At 42.8% G+C, this 22154-nt stretch overlaps 2 protein-coding genes across 7 annotated transcripts in view; one reads left to right on the top strand and one right to left on the bottom strand.

Moving 5' to 3' along the window:
- nf1a (neurofibromin 1a) overlaps positions 1–22154 on the top strand; it is a 155606-nt gene that overhangs the window by 87367 nt on the left and 46085 nt on the right. For all 6 annotated transcript variants that reach the window (XM_061682142.1, XM_061682138.1, XM_061682141.1 and 3 more), the window contains 5 exons: positions 542–700; positions 7197–7294; positions 11669–11815; positions 13612–13758; positions 14257–14367. In XM_061682142.1, the coding sequence (XP_061538126.1) occupies positions 542–700; positions 7197–7294; positions 11669–11815; positions 13612–13758; positions 14257–14367 (662 nt within the window). The remainder of the gene's footprint in view (positions 1–541; positions 701–7196; positions 7295–11668; positions 11816–13611; positions 13759–14256; positions 14368–22154) is intronic.
- LOC133405194 (uncharacterized) overlaps positions 18590–22154 on the bottom strand; it is a 4112-nt gene continuing 547 nt past the window's right edge. The window contains exon 2 of the mRNA XM_061681952.1: positions 18590–20201. Within this exon, the coding sequence (XP_061537936.1) occupies positions 19087–20201 (1115 nt within the window). The 3' untranslated portion in view covers positions 18590–19086. The remainder of the gene's footprint in view (positions 20202–22154) is intronic.

Here is a 22154-nt window from a genome sequence, read left to right as displayed (position 1 = left end):
CAATAATTTATGAAGTGGCATTTATCACGTACAATCCTGTCTTGTTTCCAAACAAGATAATAGTCACCAATTTGGCTCCTCCACCTTTTGGCATCACAACCTATACTTCTACATCTGTCATTCACTGGCTAAATATCGGTCTACATTCTTCAACACATTTTCTTCTCAATGTGGTTGAGTTCATTATTTTTTTTCTCTCTGTCATTGTCCTGACCTAAACTTTATTTTTCTGGAGTGAGATTCACTTTTGCTCTGGTTGGAGCCACACATTAATTCAGAGTATTATTCACTTTTCCTTTTTCTGAAACCAGCATTTATGTTGCCATGGCTCACCTTTCTCTGGTCATCTTGAGATCCTGATATTAGATAATTACTTTTCAAATTATTACTTCATTATGCCCTTCATCGAAATTCATGTTTTTGTCCTTCTCTTTGCCTTTTCCTGGTGCCTCTCCCAAACCTACTACATTATTTTTGTCTGACATCTCATTTGTTTTTCTCTTTTCAACTGCCCCTGCTTCTTTTATGCTCCTTCACACAGGTGGTGAGTCAGAGATTCCCACAGAACAGTATTGGTGCCGTGGGCAGCGCCATGTTTCTGCGATTTGTTAATCCGGCTATTGTATCCCCATATGAGGCTGGCATCTTGGAGAAAAAACCTCTTCCTAGGATAGAACGGGGTCTCAAACTTATGTCTAAGGTAAGGGGATTAAACAAAATAATTAAATTGAGCATAACAGCACTGCTATTTTTATTTTATGTAATGATCAATGGTTTGGGCGGGACAGTGGACGACTGGTTAGCACATCTGCCTCACAGGTCTGAGGACCGGGGTTCGAATCCCGGCCCCGCCTGTGTGGAATTTGCAAGTTCTCCCCGTGCCTGCGTGGGTTTTCTCCAGGCACTCCGGTTTCCTCCCACATCCCAAAAACATGCATGGTAGGTTGATTGAAAACTCTAAATTGCCCTGAGGTGTGATTGTGTGCGCAAATGGTTGTTTGTTTATATGTGCCCTGCAATTGGCTGGCGACCAGTTCAAGGTGTACCCCGCCTCTCGCCCGAAGATAGCTGGGATAGGCTCCAGCACGCCCACGACCCTTGTGAGGATAAAGTGGTACAGACAATGGATGGATAAATTGAGCGAAGCGTAACGGCACTGCTTTTTTATGTAATGATCAATGGTTTGCCACTACAAAAGTGGTGGCTCATTGCTCAACATTCATTCCAGTGCAATTAGGGCATAAAGGTACAAAGGCACTCATGTTAACTTTTTAAAATGCATTCGCCTGTTTTTGTATATACTGTGTACTGTGAGCAGAAATTAGTGTATACAATGGGAGAAAAAAGTATGTGAAACCTTTCGAATTTCTCAAGTTTCTGCATAAATTGGAATAAAATGTAGACAGATCATCATCTAAATCACAAGAATAAACAGAGTCTGTATATGTTTATATTTTTTGTAGAGCATAACGTAAACATTCACAGCACAGTAAGGTAAAAGTAAGCGTACGCTTGGATTTATTAAGTGGTTGACCCACCTTTTGATAGCAATAACCTTCCCTCAACCAAAGGTTTCCTGTAGTTGCTGATCAGATGTGGTCAACGATCAGGATGACTTTAGGACTATTCTTCTTTACAAAAGTGTTGCAGTTCAGATTCCTGAGATGTCTGGTGTGATTAGCTCTTTTGAGGTCATGCCACAGTGTCTCAATCGGGTTGAGGTCAGGAATTTGACCACTCTAGAACATGAATTTTGTTCTTCTGAAGTCATTTTTTTGTTGATTTGTTTCGGTGTTTTTGATAGTTGTCCTGTTCTAACACCCATCCTCGTTTGAGCTTCAACTGTTGAACAGATCAAGCCTCAAGTTCTGCAAAATATCTTTATAAACCTGTGAGTTAATTTTTCCATTGATGACAGTAAGCTGTCCAGGCTCTGCGGGAGCTAAGCATGCCCATACATTGATGCTCCCTCCATCATGCTTTACAGTTGGGATAAGGTTTTGATGCCTGGTGTGCTGTGCCATTTTTTCTCCACAAATGGCTTTGTGTGTTCCTCCCAAAAGATTCAAATTTGGTTTAATCTGTCCACAGAATATTTTGCCAGTAGTGGTATGGCACATCCAAGCTTCAAATTTCAGATGTGCACAGGGTTCCAGACTGCCCATAAATGGTGGTGTTTTGCCCCTAAAATTTCAGAAAATGCAAGTAAATTTTTCATCTACTCGCGCATGTGTGACCAGTAAATTAGCTTTTTATTTTTAATTATTTAAAAAAAATAATAATTGTTGAATATATATATATATTTTTTTTTGCTTACAAACTTCTGCTCCACACCTTATCCCAGTTGTTGGCAATAATGCACAAATTAGCTTGGCTTGCCAACCAACATTAACTCCTGAACAAGACGAAAGATTGACGTGATGATTAGGTGAAACGATGTATTGTGAAATTTAATTGATTCAAGTTCATTTAACCCGATTAATTATAATTTATAAAAAAAAAATGAAAAAAAACATTTGAATTTAGTGAAACCATGAATATTCATTAGGCTCATTTCCGTTAATTTGGCATTTGCAGTGTGTCGGCTTTTCATTGTAGTAAATACATTAGAAATGGTAAGTATAATAATTACTAGTAACCAGAGAAAACACTTTCATTGACATGATCAGCAAACAATTAGACTAGTTGATTCATCTAATTTATATAGCCTCTATATTTAAATTTAGGGTAGCTAAGCATAAAACTAGACATTGATTGAATATTTACTGGAACATGTATTCAAATTACTGCCTAAAACAGCGTGTCAAAAATATTGCTACACAAATCTCAAAATAAATACAAAATAATTTTATATAGCAATAATTGCAATACAAAAAAACTTGAATATTTCGGACCCTGAAGCATGAACAATGACAGAGGAAAATCAGTGCTTACTTTCTCCCCAATAAACTCAGTGTGCCAGAGGAGACATCCTGGTAATAAGTCTGACTCATTCTGTGAGGATCAGTCTGTTTGTGGAATGAGTGGTTGCGTGAGTTCACCTGCCTGAGGTATTTCAGGGAGACAAATTCAATGAGTCAAATTCAATTGCAGTCATATTCACAGGACGGTCACTGCTTGGGAAAGAAGCAACAGTGCTGAACTTTCTCCACTTACAGGCAATTTATCTCACCGTGGACTGATTTACATCAACACTTTTAGAGATGGCCGCCGGATGCGGTGGTGGCCCTGGGCATCCACCCGGAGGGGGTCATCAAAGCCACCCCGGACCCTTGACGATCGTCTTTAGGGGGCGGCTGTGCATCAATTCTATGAGCAATTTATCCATCCATCCATTTTCTACATCTTATCCGAGGTAGGGTCGCGGGAGCAGTAGCTTTAGCAGGGACGCCCAGACTTCCCTCTCCCCAGCCACTTCATCCAGCTCTTCCGGGTGATCCCGAGGCATTCCCAGGCCAGCCGAAGGATGTAGTCTCTCCAGCGTGTCCTTGGTCGTCCCCGGGGTCTTTTCCCGGTGGGATGTGCCCGGAACACCTCACCAGGGAGGCGTCCGGGAGGCATCCAAATTAGATGCCCCAGCCACCTCATCTGGCTCCTCTCGATGTGGAGGAGCAGCGGCTCTACTTCGAGATCCTCCCGGATGACCGAGCTTCTCACCCTATCTCTAAGGGAGAACCCAGACAGCCCAGCGGTGGAAACTCATTTCGACCGCTTGTATCCGGGATCTTGTTCTTTCAGTCACGACCCACAGCTCGTGACCATAGGTGAGGGTAGGAACGTAGATTGACCGGTAAATCGAGAGCTTCGCCTTCCGACTTAGCTCCTTCTTTACCACGTCGGATCGATACAAAGTCCGCATCGCTGCAGCCGATCCGCCTTTCAATCTCCCGTTCCATTCTTCCCTCACTCGTGAACAAGACCCCAAGATACTTGAACTCCTCCAGTTGGGGCAGGATCTCATCCCCGACCTGGAGAGAGCCTGCCACGCTTTTCCGACTGAGGACCATGGTCTCAGATTTGGAGGTGCTGATTCTCATCCCAGCCGCTTCACACTCAGCTGCGAACTGCTCTAGTGAGTGTTGGAGTTCACGGATTGATGAAGCCAACAGAACCACATCATCTGCAAAAAGCAGAGATGCAATACTGAGGCCACCAAGCCGGACCCCCTCTGCGCCTCGGCTGCGCCTAGAAATTCTGTCCATAAAAGATATGAACAGAATCGGTGACAAAGGGCAGCCTTGGTGGAGTCCAACCCTCACCGGAAATGAGTCTGACTTACTCCTGGATATGTGGACCAAACTCTGACTCCAGTCGTACTGGGACCGAACAGCCCGTATCAGGGGGTTCGGTACCCCATATTCCCGAACCACCCCTCACAGGACACCCCTCACAGGACACCCCGAGGGACACGGTTGAACGCCTTCTCCAAGTCCACAAAACACATGTCGACTGGTTGGCGAACTCCCATGCACCCTCAAGGACCCTGCTAAGAGTGTAGAGCTGGTCCACTGTTCCACGGCCAGGATGAAAACCACACTGCTCCTCCTGAATCTGAGATTCAACTTCCCGACGGACTCTCCTCTTCTGCACCCCTGAATAGACCTTACCAGGGAGGCTGAGGAGTATGATCCCCCTGTAAAGGGGGACCACCATCCCAGTCTGCCAATCCAGAGGCACTGTCCCCGATGTCCACACGATGTTGCAGAGGCATGTTAACCAGGAGAGCCCTACAACATCCAAAGCCTTGAGGAACTCCGGGCGAATCTCATTCACCCCCGGGGCCCTGCCACCGATAAGGTTTTTATCCACCTCGGTGACCTCAACCCCAGAGATAGGAGAGCCCGCCTCAGAGAACCCAGATTCTGCTCCCTCATGGGAAGGCGTGTCGGTGGAATTGAGGAGGAACCGGTGGGGTATTCTCCCCACCGGTTCACAACATCCCGAGTAGAGGTCAGCAGCGCCCCATCCCCACTATACACAGTGTTGGTGGTGCACTGCTTCCCCCTTCTGAGACGCCGGATGGTGGACCAGAATTTCCTCGAAGCCGTCCGGATGTCTTTCTCCATGGCCTCACCAAACTCCTCCCGTGCCCGAGTTTTTGCTTCAGCGACCACCAAAGCTACATTCCGCTTGGCCAGCCGGTACCCATCAGCTGCCTCAGGAGTCCCACAGGCCAAAAAGGCCCGATAGGACTCCTTCTTCAGCTTGATGGCATACCCTACTGTTGGTGTCCACCAACAGGTTCGTTGATTGCCTCCACGACAGGCACCAACCACCTTACGGCCACAGCTCCAGTCGGCCACCTCAGCAATGGAGCCTCGGAACATGGTCCACTCGGACTCGATGTCCCCTGCCTCCCCCGGAACATGAGAAAAGTTCTGTCGGAGGTGGGAGTTGAAACTTCTTCTGACAGGGGATTCCGTCAGACGTTCCCAGCAGACCCTCACAATACTTTTGGGCCTGCCATTTCGGACCGGCATCTTCCCCCACCATCGGAGCCAACTCACCACCAGGTGGTGATCAGTTAACAGCTCCGTCCCTCTCTTCACCCGAGTGTCCAAGACATGTGGTCGCAAGTCCGATGATACGACCACAAAGTTGATCATCGAACTGCGACCTAGGGTGTCCTTGTGCCAAGTGCAAGTGTGGACACCCTTATGCTTGAACATGGTGTTCGTTATGGACAAGCCGTGATGAGCACAGAAGTCCAATAACAGAACACCGCTCGGGCTCTAATCGGGGGGGCCGTTCCTCCCAATCACGCCCTTCCAGGTCTCAATGTCATTGCCCACATGAGCATTAAAGTCCCCCAGCAGAACGATGGAGTCCCCAGCGGGGGGTTCTGATCGGGGGGGGCCGTTCCTCCCAATCACGCCCTTCCAGGTCTCACTGTCATTGCCCATGTGAGCATTAAAGTCCCCCAGCAGAATGATGGTGTCCCCAGCGGGAGCGCTCTCCAGCACCCCCTCCAAGGACTCCAAAAAGGGTGGGTACTCTGAACTGCTGTTTGGTGCATAGGCACAAACAAGAGTCAGGACCCGTCCCCCCACCCAAAGGCGGAGGGAGGCTACCCTCTCGTCCACCGGGGTGAACCCCAACGTACAGGCGCCGAGCCGGGGAGCAATAAGTATACCCACACCTGCTCGGCGCCTCTCACCGTGGGCAACTCCAGAGTGGAAGAGAGTCCAACATCTCTCGAGAGGACTGGTACCAGAGCCCAAGCTGTGCGTAGAGGCGAGTCAGACTAGATCTAGTCGGAACTTATCGACCTCACACACCAGACTCCTTCCTGCCAGAGAGGTGACATTCCACATTCCTAGATCCAGCTTCTGTATCCGGGGATCGGATCGCCAAGGTCCCCGCCTTCGGCCACCACCCAGCTCGCACTGCACCCGACCCCTATGGCCCCTCCCACAGGTGGTGAGCCCATGGGAAGTTACCCTTTCGGGCTGTGCCCCATAGGTGCAGGCCCGGCCACCAGGCGCTCTCCTTCGAGCCCCACCTCCAGGCCTGGCTCCAAAGGGGGGCCCCGGTGACCCGCATCCGGACAAGGGAAACCTGAGTCCATATTTTGTCTTCGTCATAAGGGGTCTTTGAGCCGTGCTTTGTCTGGTCCCTCACCGAGGACCTGTTTGCCATGGTGACCCTACCAGGGGCGTGAAGCCCCAGACAATTTAGCTCCTCTGATCATTGAAACACACAAACGGCTCAAGGAGGGGTGAGCAATTTATGCAGAAATTTAAAAAAATTCCAAAGGATTCACATACTTTTTCCTCCCACTGTATGAGGAAAAAGAAATATTCAAGAAGAAAATAAAATTCATTTAGATTAAGAAATTTAAAAAACAGATTATTTCATACAGTTGCATTAATTTATTGATTGGACCTACATCCTCAGGGCCACTCAGTGACCATTTGGAAAATGTTTTATTTGAATTTGCACTGGATGTCAATGGTTGACAAAAACTGAGTTTGAGGCTGTTCCCCCACTAACAATGTAAGGCTCCACGTTCACCTTAATCCTGTTTTCCACACATACCACCTAGCATTAAGGGCAAAGAGTTTTATCTTGATTGTCTTCAGACCAGATCATCTTGACTAGGGCGATGGACACTCACCGCCTTAAAGCTTAGATCAGTGGAGGGCGTCAGTTTTACTGGTTGTTCCTATAATTGTCAATCCCATCTTTTCCTTTAGATTTTGCAGAGCATTGCAAACCATGTCTTATTTACAAAGGAAGAGCACATGAGGCCTTTCAATGATTTTGTGAAGAACAACTTTGATTCAGCCCGGAGGTAAGACAGACATTGACTCAATGCCTTGACTGACCGCTAACCACCATTGCTTTCCTTACCTGCTCAGACAGACTTGCTCTATGTATAGAAATAGTAAATGGTGATCAGTGGAATTTTTACATGAAGAACGTTGGTTGGCAACCACTTCGGCAGCCTCCATACCTGGAAAACTGCAGTACATTCTAAGCCTAATGAAAATCATTATTAACATATACCAGCCACTAGCTTCTTTGAATGGTAAATCAGGGGATAATTGCACTGTGCCCATGTACTGAGGGCCGACAGGGACAAGAAGTCAGATTGACACACATTACTATCTTTTGCTAGCATTGTAAGTTTATTTACAGTTTTTAAAAATAGGCTTATTAATATTCCATAAAATACATGTATGATGAATGTACACTGTTCCAAATTATTACAGATGTAGTTTTTGTTCGTTTTACTAAAAATGTAATGCAGTTTACGTTGAAATTTTTTTAAGGATCAACAATTATATTAGCTTTTACAATGAGGATTTTGTTAAACCTAACTACCATGAAGGCAGCAGTATTGCTTTTCAGAATTATTGAAAATAGTCTTACAAATTATCCGCTACAATTATAAAAAAAAAAAGTAAAACCTCTAAAAAAGTCCTATTTCTGTTATTACAGAGATGATACAAATGAGATTTCGAACAAATAAAATCTTTGCTGATCAAGTTACATGTTTACATGGGAAGCCCCTCTTTGATATCACCTTAACAACTCTTATTCATTGAAATTTTAAACCCGTGGATAGTTTCTACCTCTATTATTTGTGGATGCAAGAATTACCTCTCAGAGTTTCTGTTTGGAGGTCAACTATCATCCACCCTCATACTGTAGATTTCCTTTGACGGATGCTTTGGAAAAATAAAACAATACAAATAAATAAATAAAAAAGGATGCTTTGCAAGTTTTCAATACGTTTTGTTTGGGGTGTAGTTTTTATCCTGCCTTTTATGTGCAATCTCAATGCAATCTTTTGCAATGGTGTGTTCAATGCAACACATTGCTTGAAAATTATGAAAGTGCAGTTCTTTTTTTGTTTTTTGTTTTTACCTCGCAGGAAATGGCCGGTTACAAACTACACAGAGGTCATTTAACACTTTCACGCCATCTGCCATAGTGTTGTCACTAAACCAAATTTATGACCTAGGTATTCTACCTGTATAAAGTACCTGGATCCCATGGTAAAAGCTGTAAACATCAGTAAAAGCAGTGTAATAATAAATGACAAAACTTGGAAATTTAAATTCTCTGTATTTTTATTAATTACAAATAATTTTAGGATGTTAATAGGCATACAATTTAAAATAAAATTGGAATTTTATTTTATTTTTTTGATACCATATCAAGCACTGTTAAACGTTTGAACAAAACCGTGAACGTCTTTTCTCTTGAACATTTAAACCCAAAAATAATGTCCAACTTATGTTGTGAGTCACAACAACAACATTGTCTGATTATGGACAGTTCTTTGGCCACTGTAAGGTTCTTTGTCAGGAAAACAAAGGTGTCAATGTTTTTTTGGGACAGCCAAGTTCAATGGTGTGCAACCCTCAGCTCCAGAGCCGCATGTGGCCCTTTCATATGCCTTCTGCTGCGGCTCCTTGTTTCTTTGGGAAATGAATAATGAGTCATTTGTTTTTATCTCCGTTTGTTCGTTTGTTGAAAGGGAATTTCAAATTTGAAGATCATAATTTTGTAATTTTAAAATAATGTGGTTAATTTGCTCAAAATATGCATCATAACAGCTGATGTTTGACCCCCTCTGTCATGTTTTACCATAGACACCAAATATAAAGAGATACTGGAGCGGTAAAGATTCCTGGTTTATTCTCTGCTTGAAGATGTACCAGCCGTTTTACACTGAAAGCCAGATCTCATGGGATGAAGACTGAGCAATTAATATTAATTTTATTTGGCCATTATAACATTCTATCATTTTCATGCACGCACACAGACGCGCACATAGCCAATCAGATAGAGGGGTCCCCACTCTTCACTATTGCTGATTGGTTTAGAGACCAAGATGATGAAACCCATCGTGTGTCTGCTTTCAAGTTGTGTAAAAAAATTTGTCGTCCTCAAATGGCTGGGCACCTGTACGCAACCTCTTTTTTTTTTTTTTTTTTTTTTGCCACACCATTCGGAAATTAGGACGCATATGCGACCAAATTCGTCGCACTCTAGAGTCCTGTCTCGTCCCCCCAAAAATGCATACGTCGGCTTTCCAGCACCACACCAGAGTACTCAACCATAGCTCTGCGTCAGAAGACGTAGATTGATTGTACTTTATGCATCCCTGCTAATTGTTTTTTGTTTCAGACGCGGGACGCGCCTCAAACGAGATCCCTCTATATGTAATAAAATGATGGCACGCAGTAGCAGATGGCATTTTTGGTTTGCTGCAGGTGGATAATTTGAGTTTGGATTTTTAATTCATATTTACGAGGACTCAAATAGACATTGGGTATTTTATTTGAAAGTAACTATTGGAGCTTAGTTTTGTTGCATGCAGAAATATTTTTTTGTCTCTAGCCGTTCATTGATTTCATAAATGTAACACACTTACAGTACATAGAATGCAGGTTAAAACCTCTCAAATAATTTTAGATGTCATAAGGGTCTTCATAGGCATTTACACACAGGGATGTCCCTATCCAACTTTTTCACTTCCGATACAAAACCAATATTGCAGCCTTGAATTTTGGCCAATACAGAATTCGGTCCGATCAGACATCAATAACCATACATACTTTACTTATTTTGTAGTATGTAATTTTAGAAAAGGCTTGATGAACTGATATTACTCCAACAGATGAGAATAATCAGCCAATATGGTATGAGAAAAACGAACCCATTTATTATTAACCAAAGTGACTCAATTAACCAATGTGACATCAAGTAACTTTGAAAATAAGAATGTACTAAAATTAAATTAAATAAATGAAAAAAATATATTAGGAAATCCTGAAAAATAACGTCAATAAAACCAATAACAAAACTATATATTTAAATTGCCTAACTTGTACATAATCATATTCTACATTTGAATGGAGTAAATACAAAATTAGTAAACCATGAAAAATAATCTCAATATTAAATACAAGTTATATTTTTAAAGTGCAGAATAACAAAGTTCAACTCAGTTATTTTTGTTACTGTCAGTATATGGTGGGAATGTCATTTGCTTTCTCCACATCTGCGGCAATACACTTACACTTACTGTTGTAACTGCGGTTTAGTTTTATTGGCAATCACTGTTCCTGCTGCACACATCTTCACCTCTGAGGGGTAGTGTGATACACGCAATGAGATACACATTGCAGTAACAAAGAAATGAGTTGTTACGGTTAAGTATTATTATTATAACTCATTCTTCACAGAATTTGAAGACTGTATTCCAATATTGTTATATTGCACGCTTGTATGTGTTTACACAGCGTTTGTGTACCAATATTCATTATTTTGCAAGTTCGATGGTAATTTTCGTTAGCTCGTCAATGGTGTTTTTCATTCATTGTGTATTAGCTTTGAGGTCGTGATTTTTGTGAACAAAAATTAAGAAAAAACGAAGTCTGTGATGTATTTGAACATTCAATAGGTGTAATTATTTTGCCATGTGAGTTTAGTTTTACAGTGAACTTCAACTGGAGTGTCAGTAAACGACTAAGCAAGCAACAGTCACTCTTACTGCTTGCTACTATATTAGCACCTTAGCAACCTGTTCTAGTGATACGTGGGATTTGCATGGCGTCTGGGCGCTGCTGGATCGGATGGAATGGAATGGACTGCTTGTATTTTTAGATCCAGTCCGATATGATACTAATTTGCCACGGACCGATTTCTGATCAAAAGATCAGATCGGGACACCCCTATTTACACAAATTATACTTTTAACATATCAGAATCAGAATCATCTTTATTTGCCAAGTATGTCCAAGACACACAAGGAATTTGTCTCCGGTAGTTGGAGCCGCTCTAGTACAACAAACAGTCAATTTGCAGAACACTTTGGGGACATAATATGCAAATGCTTCCCAGAAAAATCAAAAACACAATTGTTTAGCTAGAACCCTATATGCATACAAAGTTGGAACAGTGTATATGATTATCCATCTAGCCATTTTCCAAACTGCTCATCCTAATTATATGTTAAATTACAAAAATGAAGGTATGTTGTAAAAAAAATAAAAATAAAATGATGCACCATACGGTGGTCTGGCGGGGCTGCCACACCTGCCCCTATTGCAGTCGTCACTGATAGTGACTTATTCGAATATAATGTGTATGAATATATACATTACTTCATGTTTAAGTCTAATTTGTGTTTTATTCCTGGTTTCTCCAGTTTTTTCTTGGACATAGCATCAGACTCTCCACCAAGTGACTCCGTGAACCACAGTTTGTCCTTCATCAGTGATGGTAATGTGCTCGCGCTCCACCGATTATTATGGAACAACCAGGAGAGAATTGGCCAGTACCTCTCCAGCAACAGGTCAGCTTGATGTACGCTATATCGACAAAAGTAACCAGACACACTTCTTAATCAGTTAATTAATTAATCAGGTGTTGGACTAGACCCCGATCCTGAAATTTAATGTAGACCTGTTACACAATTATATACTTACAAATTTGTGGAATCTGTTTGGGGAAGGGAAGGTTTTGTTCCAGCATGACTGTGCGTCATTTTTAAATTTTATTTATTTTGTCCTGTTCGGCTGTTAAGTCAAGCAGAATGGAGGATCTGTAGCCCTTTTATGCCGGAACAGTTTTACTGTGTCACAGTGGAGTTTTTAAGCTGCCGCTGTGGTTTCTTAGTATTATAATGGATTTTTATTGAGAATCAGCACAGGACAAGATAGGACAAGACAAGGACAGGAGAAGAAGCATGCAGGGCAAGGGTCGTGAACCCGGCTGTACAACTGAAATGTGGTGGGAGTGTAAATTATAAAAGTCTATAGGATGAAAGTGTGAGTGAGGGCATAACCAAGCAATTTGCATATTCATGAGTTGTTTGTCGCAACAAGTGAGTGGCACCACACCCAGCGAAAAAGTCCCAGGGGTGTGTGCCTGTGGACACATGCAAGTGAATTGACACCGTTTTGCATGCACAATGACTGACCGACGTGTCCTGTAATTGCTGTGCGTGTACTACGGAGGCTGAAGACCCCACCCAATCAATCGAGCGACTGGATTGGGCTCAGGCGTCCACCCGAGAGAAGCCCGGTAGATGGGACACGTCCCACCCCGAGGGACCCAGGGTGGTCTGCCGGCCCCACCGAGACGCCACAACAACCGGCCACCTGGAGGAGGCCGCAGGGACCCAATGCCACCCCCACCGTGTGTGTGATGCATTAAAATCCTGGGGGGCAGGCAGGGTAGAAGGGCAGGGCGCCCGGACTGGAAAATGGCACTGACCTACTGAAACCCGGTCCGACCCCCGCACCCTCCCGACCCCATACCAGTCCCCCAGGAACCCTTGGATATGTACGCATGCCCAGGTGTGACTAGTGAGATAAATATTTACAGTGAGTGGTTTGAGTGTGGGGGCATGGTGGCCGACTGGTTAGAGCATCAGCCTCACAGTTCTGAGGACTGGGGTTCAATCCCCAGCCCCGCCTGTGTGGAATTTGCATGTTCTCCCCGTGCCTGCGTGGGTTTTCTCCGGGCACTCCGGTTTCCTCCCACATCCCTAAAACATGCATTAATTGGAGACTCTAAATTGCCCGTAGATGTGAATGTGAGTGCGAATGGCTGTTTGTTTATATGTGCCCTGCGATTGGCTGGCAACCAGTTCACGGTGTACCCCGCCTCCTGCCCGAAGATAGCTGGGATAGGCTCCAGCACTCCCGCGACCCTAGTGAGGAGAAGCGGCTCATAAATTGGATTGATGGATAGATGGTGTGAGTGTGTGATCGGTGATGGTCGGGCCCATCAGACAGGACAACCACAAACAAAGAGGGCCACCCCACCCAGCCCCGCAGCACCGACCCCGGGACCACACCACACATTCCAGCCAGCACCCCACTTACCCGCCCCAGAGTGTGGGAGGTGGACCCACCCCACCCCCCAAACTAGGCAGGAACGAAAATCCCACAATCTACTCGAGATGTTGTGAAACAATCTACTCTATTTTCACTTCAGTAGGTGCAGTGAGCATGTGGCCCAATGCTTCTGCCTATATAATTAATTCATATTTTACGACAATTGTTTGTTTCTAGTTTAGATAGATGGCAGGGTGTGAATTATTTGCTAATTAAAAAAAAAAAAAAAAAACATTATTTTCTCCAGAGACCACAAGGCTGTGGGCAGGCGTCCTTTTGACAAAATGGCAACGTTGCTGGCGTATCTGGGGCCACCTGAACACAAGCCTGTGGCTGACACTCACTGGTCCAGCCTCAACCTGACTAGTTCCAAATTTGAAGAATTCATGACCAGGTAAGATTCACCTTCTTTCTTCTGAACTTGTTAACTACGTACACAATGCCTGCACATTCTTTCTACCCCGCAGATAATTTATTTCTGCTCCAAAAAAAAGCTGTTGGTCCAAAATACTGTATCACGAGTGTTCATTTCCTGTCTACAGTATGTTTCAGTTGGTTTCTCATTCTGCTAATTTTCTCCCACGTTTTGACACAGGAAATGTCTTAATAGTATTGCATCAAATGTCTAGGCAGTTCAACTTTGCTCACCCATCTGCTAATCATTACAAAAAATTAACTTGTTGTAAAATGTTAACTTACAATTTATAAATTTGCCGAGGTTGTTTTCGGAAGCAAACGGAAATAAATACTTGACTACATCTCAGTTTTGCACTTTTTTATAGCACAATCCAATTGGTTTATGAAATCTGAAAGCTCTCACATTATAAAAGGATACTTTAAAGAATATTTTAATATTGCTTTTAAGGTTCTAAGTTTTCTTTTTGTCTTGCAGACACCAGGTACATGAAAAAGAGGAATTTAAAGCATTAAAGACCCTCAACATCTTCTACCAGGCTGGTACTTCAAAGAATGGCAATCCAGTGTTCTACTATGTGGCTCGCCGGTAAGAGCTGTGCATCCATTTTCCTTGTAATCTCAGTATGTTCTGATCTTGAGATAAAAAAATTTTCCCATTTCCTTTGACTTTTCACAGTATGTTAATACAATCTTATATATACATACACACGTATGTATCTATACGTGTGCGTGTGTATGTGTGTCCGACTGGTTAGCACATCAACCTCACAGTTCTGAGGACCAGTGTTCAAATCTCTGCCTCACCTGTGTCGAATTTGCATGTCCTTCTCGTGCCTGCGTGGGTTTTCTCTGGGCACTTCAGTTTCCTCCCACATCCCAAAAACATGCGTGTTAGGTTGATTGAAGATTCTAAATTGCCGTAGGTGTGAATGTGAATGGTAGTTTTTTTGTATGTGCCCTGCGATTGGCTGGCGACCAGTTAAGGGTTTACCCCGCCTCTCGCCCGAAGATAGCTGGGATAGGCTCCAGCACGGCCACGACCCTAGTGAGGATAAGCGGTACAGAAAATGAATGGATTGAAATATATATATTACAGTGGGGCAAAAAATTATTTAGTCGGCCACCAATTGTGCAAGTTCTCCCACTTAAAAAGATGAGAGAGGCCTGTAAGTTTCATCATAGGTATACCTCACATATGAGAAAGAAAATGAGGGGAAAAAAATCCAAAAAAGTCACATTGTGCGATTTTTAAAGAATTTATTGGCAAATTATGGTGTAAAATAAGTATTTGGCCACCTACAAACAAGCAAGATTTCTGGCTCTCACAGACCTGTAACTTCTTCTTTAAGAGGCTCTTCTGTCCTCCACTTGTTACCTGTATTAATGGCACCTGTTTTAACTCATCAGTATAAAAGACACCTGTCCATAACCTCAAACGGTCACACTCCAAACTCCACTATGGCCAAGACCAAAGATCTGTCAAAGAACACCAGAAACAAAATTGTAGACCTGCACAAAGCAGGGAAGACTGAATCTGCAATAGGTAAGCAGGTTGGTGTGAAGAAATCAAGTGTGGGACGAATTATTAGAAAATGGAAGACATACAAAACCACTGATAATCTCCCTTGATCTGGGGCTCCACGCAAGATCACACCCCGTGGGGTCAAAATGATCACAAGAATGGTGACCAAAAATCCCAGAACCACATGGGGGGACCTAGTGAATGACCCGCAGAGAGCTGGGACCAAAGTAGCAAAGGCTACCACCAGTAACGCACTACGCCGCCAGGGACTCGAATCCTGCAGTGCCAGACGTGTCACTCTGCTTAAGCCAGTACATGTCCAGGCACGTCTGACGTTTGCCAGAGAGCATTTGGATGATTCAGAAGAGGATGGGGAGAATATCATATGGTCAGATGAAACCAAAACATTTTGGTAAAAACCCAACTTGTTGTGTTTGGGGGAGAAAGAATGCTCAGTTGCATCCAAAGAACACCATACCTACTGTAAAGTATGGGGGTGGAAACATCATGCTTTGGGCTGTTTTTCTGCAAAGGGAATAATGAATGGGACCATGTATCATGAGATTTTGAGTGAAAACCTCCTTCCATCAGCAAATGCATAGATGATGAAATGTGGCTGGGTCTTTCAGAATCAGAATCATCATTATTTGCAAGTATGTCCAAAAAACACACAAGGAATTTGTCTCCGGTAGTTGGAGCCGCTCGAGTACGACAACAGTCGCTATCAATTGATAGCGAACACTTTGAGACATAAAGACATTGACAAAAAACAGTCACTGAGCAATAAAGGGTTAATAGTTATCTGGTAATGCGGGTACATTTTTTAAAATTTATTTATTTTTTGACAATTGTGCAAAAGATGCAGAGTCCTCTAGCACTTAGAGCAGTTCAAATGACTAATTTTGCAATAGTCCGGTGCAGTGACCATTGTGCAAAGGGCGCCAAGACTTCAAGGAGTGTATGCAGTTTAAAGTGATGAGTATCGCAATAATCTGGGACAATGTTGATTGTGCAAATGTTGCAGACACTCCTCAGTCAGTGGGCAAATGGAGCAGATGCTACTCTGGCATGAGTGGCCAGTATTGGTCAACAACAGATATGCAAATAGTGCAGCATGGCGAGACTACTACAGTGAGTGCACGAGTAATATGTAATTGGCCCCACAGAAATGTGACAACGAACTCAAGTCAAAAAAATTGCCAGAATGTTGCAATAGAATTGTAGGATAGGTTTTTAAGAAGTTGATCGCAAGAGGGAAGAAGCTGTTGGAATGTCTGCTAGTTCTAATTTGCATTGATCGGTAGCGCCTACCTGAGGAAAGGAGCTGGAAGAGCTGGTGACCGGGATGTGGATGGTCCGAGAGGATTTTGCATTCTCTTGTCTTAGTTCTGGCAGCGTGCAAGTCCTCAAGGGTGGGTTGGGGGGTACCGACAATCCTTTCAGCAGTTTTGATTGTCCGTTGCAGTCGGAGTTTGACAATGATCCCAAACACACCGCCCAGGCAACGAAGGAGTGGCTTCGTAAGAAGCATTTCAAGGTCCTGGAGTGGCCTAGCCAGTCTCCAAATCTAAACCCCATAGAAATGGTAAATGGAAAGCACTTATATATCGCTTTATCTACACCATCACAGTGCCAAAACCCACTCACACACATTCATACACTAATGGGTGACAACTGCCCTGCAAGGCACTGCCAGGCCCACTGGGAGCAAATTATTAGAAATTAGGGTTCAATGTCTGGCTCAAGGACACTTCGACATGCAGACAGCCGCTCTACCAACTGAGCCACAGTCACCCAAAAATCTTTAGGAGGAGTTGAAAGTCTGTGTTGCCCAGCGACAGCCCCACAACATCACTGCTCTAGAGGAGATCTGCATGGAGGAATGGGCCAAAATACCAGCAACAGTGTGTGAAAACCTTGTGAAGACTTAGAAAACGTTGGACCTCTGTCATTGCCAACAAAGGGTATATAACAAAGTATTGAGATTTTCTATTGACCAAATACTTATTTTCCACCATAATTTGCTAATAAATTCTTTAAAAATCAGACAGTGATTTTCTGGATTTTTTTTTTTTTTTCTCTCATTTTGTCTCACATAGGTGATGTATGCATATGACAAAAATTACGGCCCTCATATTTTTAAGTGGGAGAACTAACTGACTAATTATACTTTTTTGCCCCATTTTGTGTGTGTGTGTGTGCGTGCGCGCGCATACATATATTTCTTGCACTGAGGAGAGGCTTCCGTCGGGCCACTCTGCCATAAAAGCCCGACTGGTGGAGTGCTGCAGTGATGGTTGACTTCCTAGAACTTTCTCCCATCTCATGACTGGAGCTCAGGCACAGTGATCTTTGAGATCTTCTTTACCTCTCTCACCAAGGCTCTTCTCCCCTGATTGCTCAGTTTGGCCAGACTGCCACCTCTAGGAAGGGTTCTGGTCATCCCAAACGTCTTCCATTTAAGGATTATGGAGGCCACTGTGCTGTTAGGAATCTTAAGTTCAGCAGAATTTTTTTTGTAACCTTGGTCAGATCTGTGCCTTGCCACAATTCTGTCTCTGAGCTCTACAGGCAGTTTCTTTGACCTCATGATTCTCATTTACTCTGACATGCACTGTGAGCTGTAAGGTCTTATATAGACAGGTGTGTGGCTTTCCTAACCAAGTCCAATCAGTATAATCAAACACAGCTGGACTCCAATGAAGGTATAGAATAATCTAAAAAATTATCAGAAGAAATGAACACCACCTGAGTTAAATGAGTGTCACAGCAAAGGGTCTGAATACTTATGGCTGTGTGCTATTTCAGTTTTTCTTTTTTACAATTCCATTTTTTATGTCAATAAGGGGTGCTGTGTGCACATTAATGAGGGGAAAAATGAACTTAAATGATTTTAGCAAATGGCTGCAATATAACAAAGAGTGAAAGATTTAAGGGGGTCTGAATACTTTCTGTACATTGCCCCTGCTTTGATCAGCCTAATGCTGATTACGGGAAAGATACTGTGGTGGTTGTCTCCTCCAGCTTTTGGACTGTGTAATGATCACAGCTGGCCACACAAATCCCCAATGTAGACCTTGCAGACTCTTAAATATGCTTTTATATTTTTTATATAATTCCTGTTATGAAAAATATATTCAAAACATCCTATTTGGGTAAAATCTAGTTAAGGATTCACTAAATATGCATGAAAAGAAGATAAAATCTTAATGATTACATACAGTACATGCGGTCTTTAAAATGCAATACATAAAAATGCCCACCATGTTTAGTTTAAAATGCTCACTCACTTTTAATCCCTTGAAATCAGATGGAAACATTTTATTCAACAAAATATGTGAAATAAGAACATTAATGAGAAATGAGCTATTATTTTCCCCTTGACAGACATTTTCTTCAGGTACTGTAGCTTGACATTTTTCATTATGGAGCTTTTCGTTGGTAGAAATTATTTTATTGTCCACTTCTTGTTCAACTCCAACGGTTAATCGTTCAGGTTTTTAAGATGTCTCATTATCTTGTGATAGATGTTGCTTGATATTTACAATTTTGTAAGAAGTATCTTCATGAGGATATTCCTATTCTGACAACTCACATTTGAGACTGAGATGAATGTCAGTCTTCTTTCAACTGTGTAACACCAAGTTGCTATGGTCCCTTTGTTCTCAGTCACAGATGAAACATTTTCTAAAAGAGCATAATATCAACTACATATGTTGTTTTTAGCTTTTACTCATGCTTAAGATTGCCCAACGTCATTGTCTGCAGTTCTGATATATGTAGTTAGTTACGGTTTTCGTTGGCAGTACTGCCGTTTGTGGTGCTTGGTTTCATTGAAGAGGTCACAATGGCAGAATTATCAATCTTTTTTGTATGAGTGCTTTCCAGTGCACTTTTGTTGTCAAACTCTTGTTCAGATGTAATCCCTCCATGTGTACTTCCAAACGTAGAACCTGGTGTTATGGCTTCTGACTCCTCCTGTATTTCTGGGAGAAAGGACAACCTATTGGAAATTCTCTGAGACAGGAAGCTGGGAAGAGAAATCTGGTTAGATGACCTCATTGTTACTCGTCCATTGTCATCTCCATGGATTAGAAATGGTGAAGGCCCAGCCCAGTCATTTGTTGTTATCTGCTGTCTCTGAAGTTTGCGTTTCTTCACAAAGATGACCAAGATTCCAACGACCATCGATAACAGAGCCACACCTATTAGTCCTGCCACTACTTGACTGTGAATTGGTACATTGTTGGATTTTTCTTTTGGAGGTTCTTGTATTTTGTTGGGCTTGGTAATGACAATGAATATTGAAGGTTTGTTTGAGCCAGTGAACTGTGTTGTATCTCCATCTGTGTTTGTAGGTTTGTTGTCAGGAAATGTGGTTGCGTGAGAGAGGAGGTTTGAGTCTGTAGACAAATGGGTAATTTCAGTAGTAGAGGGTGGGACCGTTTGTTCTTTGTCCTGGGTTGCGTGAGAGAGGAGGTTTGAGTCTGTAGACAAATGGGTAATTTCAGTAGTAGAGGGTGGGACCGTTTGTTCTTTGTCCTGGCTTTGGGTGGATCTTTTGGGCACTGGAGATACAGTGCTTTTAATTACTTTTGTGATGTTTGTCATTCCGCTCGATGAATTAGTTTCCAGGAAAGTTATGAAGCTGGCTGTTGTTACTTGAGCCACCTTGATTGCTTCAGTGATATTTCGAGATTTTTTATTGTAACTGACTGTTGGTAGCTGGATATGAGGTGAATTTCCTTTGATCTCACCAGTTGTCACTTCAATTATACTGTCAGCATGGCTAAATGTCGCTGTACCACAAGTCTTGAATGAAAATGCGAAAACAAGGCTTATGAAGTGCAAGATCATAGTTTCCGTCGGTCCTGTTGCCTCTTGTTGCGTCTTTGTAACTGTAATTATAGAACGTTATTGGGTTTAAAATGCTGTATATGAGCATTAATAGAAAATATTGTCAAGGCCTTAGCCACAGCTCTTTACAGGTGATAACTCATGCTGTTAAAAATAGATTTTGTTGAAGTTTGAGATCCTCTATTCCTCAGTTATTGTTATAGAAGTTAAACCGCTTCCACTGTATGTTTAACTGCTAAATTGATCTGGGACTTCCGAACAACAGCACTTTTTTAAGAGTAGGGGTCAAAGACATGACTGGTAAGGTGCTTTGAGAATAATCAGTTTATATTATGTCTCTGTTGACAGTAAATATCATATCACAACTAAAACAATTTTGAAAAAAGACATTGCAGCCATATGCCACATTTTGCACATTTAAGCTACATTTTCCACTGAGATTTTCCAATTCCAATGAAGTACAGCACAAAGACAAGATATAGTGTACAAACTGATTAACTTTTTTGCCTTTTAAATTTCCTCCCTGCAACATGTTCCAAAGAGGGACAGGGGCAAGTTTACTACTTCGGTACATCACCTTACCTTTGAACAAAACTCAATAAGCATTTGGAAACTGAGTACACTGATTTTTGAAGCTTTCTTTGTAGGTGGAATTGTTTCCCATTACTTGATGTACAATTTAAGTTGCTCAACATTCCGTGATAACACGTTCAGAATGTGCCTTGGCATTGTCTTGCTGAAATTAGCAGGACGTCCCTGAAAAAGCCATTGCTTGGTTGGCAGCATATGTTGCTCCAAATCCTGTATGTACCTTTCAGCATTAATGGTGCCTTTACAAATGTGGAAGTTACCCATACCATGGGCACTAACACACACCCATACCATCACAGATGCTGGCTTTTGGACTTTGTACTGATAACAATCCGGATGGTCCTTTTCCTCTTTGACCCGGAGGACATGACATCCATGATTTCCAAAAATAGTTTGAAATATGGGCTCGTCAGTCCACAGCACACTTTTACACTTTGCGTCAGTCCATCTCAGATTAGCTCACCCTAGAGAATGCGGCGGTGTTTCTGGGTGTTGTTGATATATGACGTTCACTTTGCATGGTAGAGTTTTAAGTTGCATTTGTATATGTAGCCATGAACTGTGTTAACTGACAATGATTTTCTGAAGCGGCACGGTGGACGACTGGTTAGCACATCCGCCTCACAGTTCTGTGGATCTGGGTGCACATCTGGCATCCCGTGTGGAGTTTGCATGTTCTCCCTGTGCCGTTTTCTCTGGGTACTCTGGTTTCCTCCCACATTCCAAAAACATGCATGGTAGATTAGTTTGAAGACTCTTAATTGCCTATAGGTGTGAATGTGAGTATGAATGGTGGTTTGTTTTTGTGCGCCCTGCAATTGGCTGGTGGCCAGTGCAGGGTGTACCCCGCCTCTCGCCCGAAGTCCGCTACGATAGGCGCCAGCAAACCCGCAACCCTAGTGAGGGTAAGCGGTTCAGAAAATGGATGGATGGATGGTTTTCTGAAGTGTTTGTGAGCCCCCATGGCAATATCCTTTACACAATGATGCCGTTTTTTTAATGCACTGCCACCTGAGGGATGAAAGGTCACAGGCATTCAATGTTGGTTTGCAGCCTTGCCGCTTTAGTGCAGAGATTTCTCCAGCTTCTCTGAATCTTTTGATATTATGGACTGTAGATGATGAAATCCCGAAATTCCTTTTAATTGTACATTGATAAATATTGTCCTTAAACTGCTGGACTATTTGTTCATGCAGTTTTTCACCAAGTGGTGAACCTCACCGCATCCTTGCTTGTGAACAATTGAACATTTCGGGGATGCTCCTTTTATATAACAGTCACCTGTTTACACCTGTGGAATGTTCCAAATAGGTGTTTTTTTAGCATTCCTCAACTTTCCCAGTCTTTTGTTGCCTCTGTCCCAGCTTTTTTTGGAACGTGTTGCAGGCATAAAATTAAAAAAG

This window comes from Phycodurus eques, chromosome 7, assembly GCF_024500275.1.
Source record: "Phycodurus eques isolate BA_2022a chromosome 7, UOR_Pequ_1.1, whole genome shotgun sequence".
NCBI classification, from domain to species: Eukaryota; Metazoa; Chordata; class Actinopteri; order Syngnathiformes; family Syngnathidae; genus Phycodurus; species Phycodurus eques.
The sequence above is the reverse complement of the archived record's forward strand: the minus strand, read 5'-3'. Positions and strand labels throughout refer to the sequence as shown.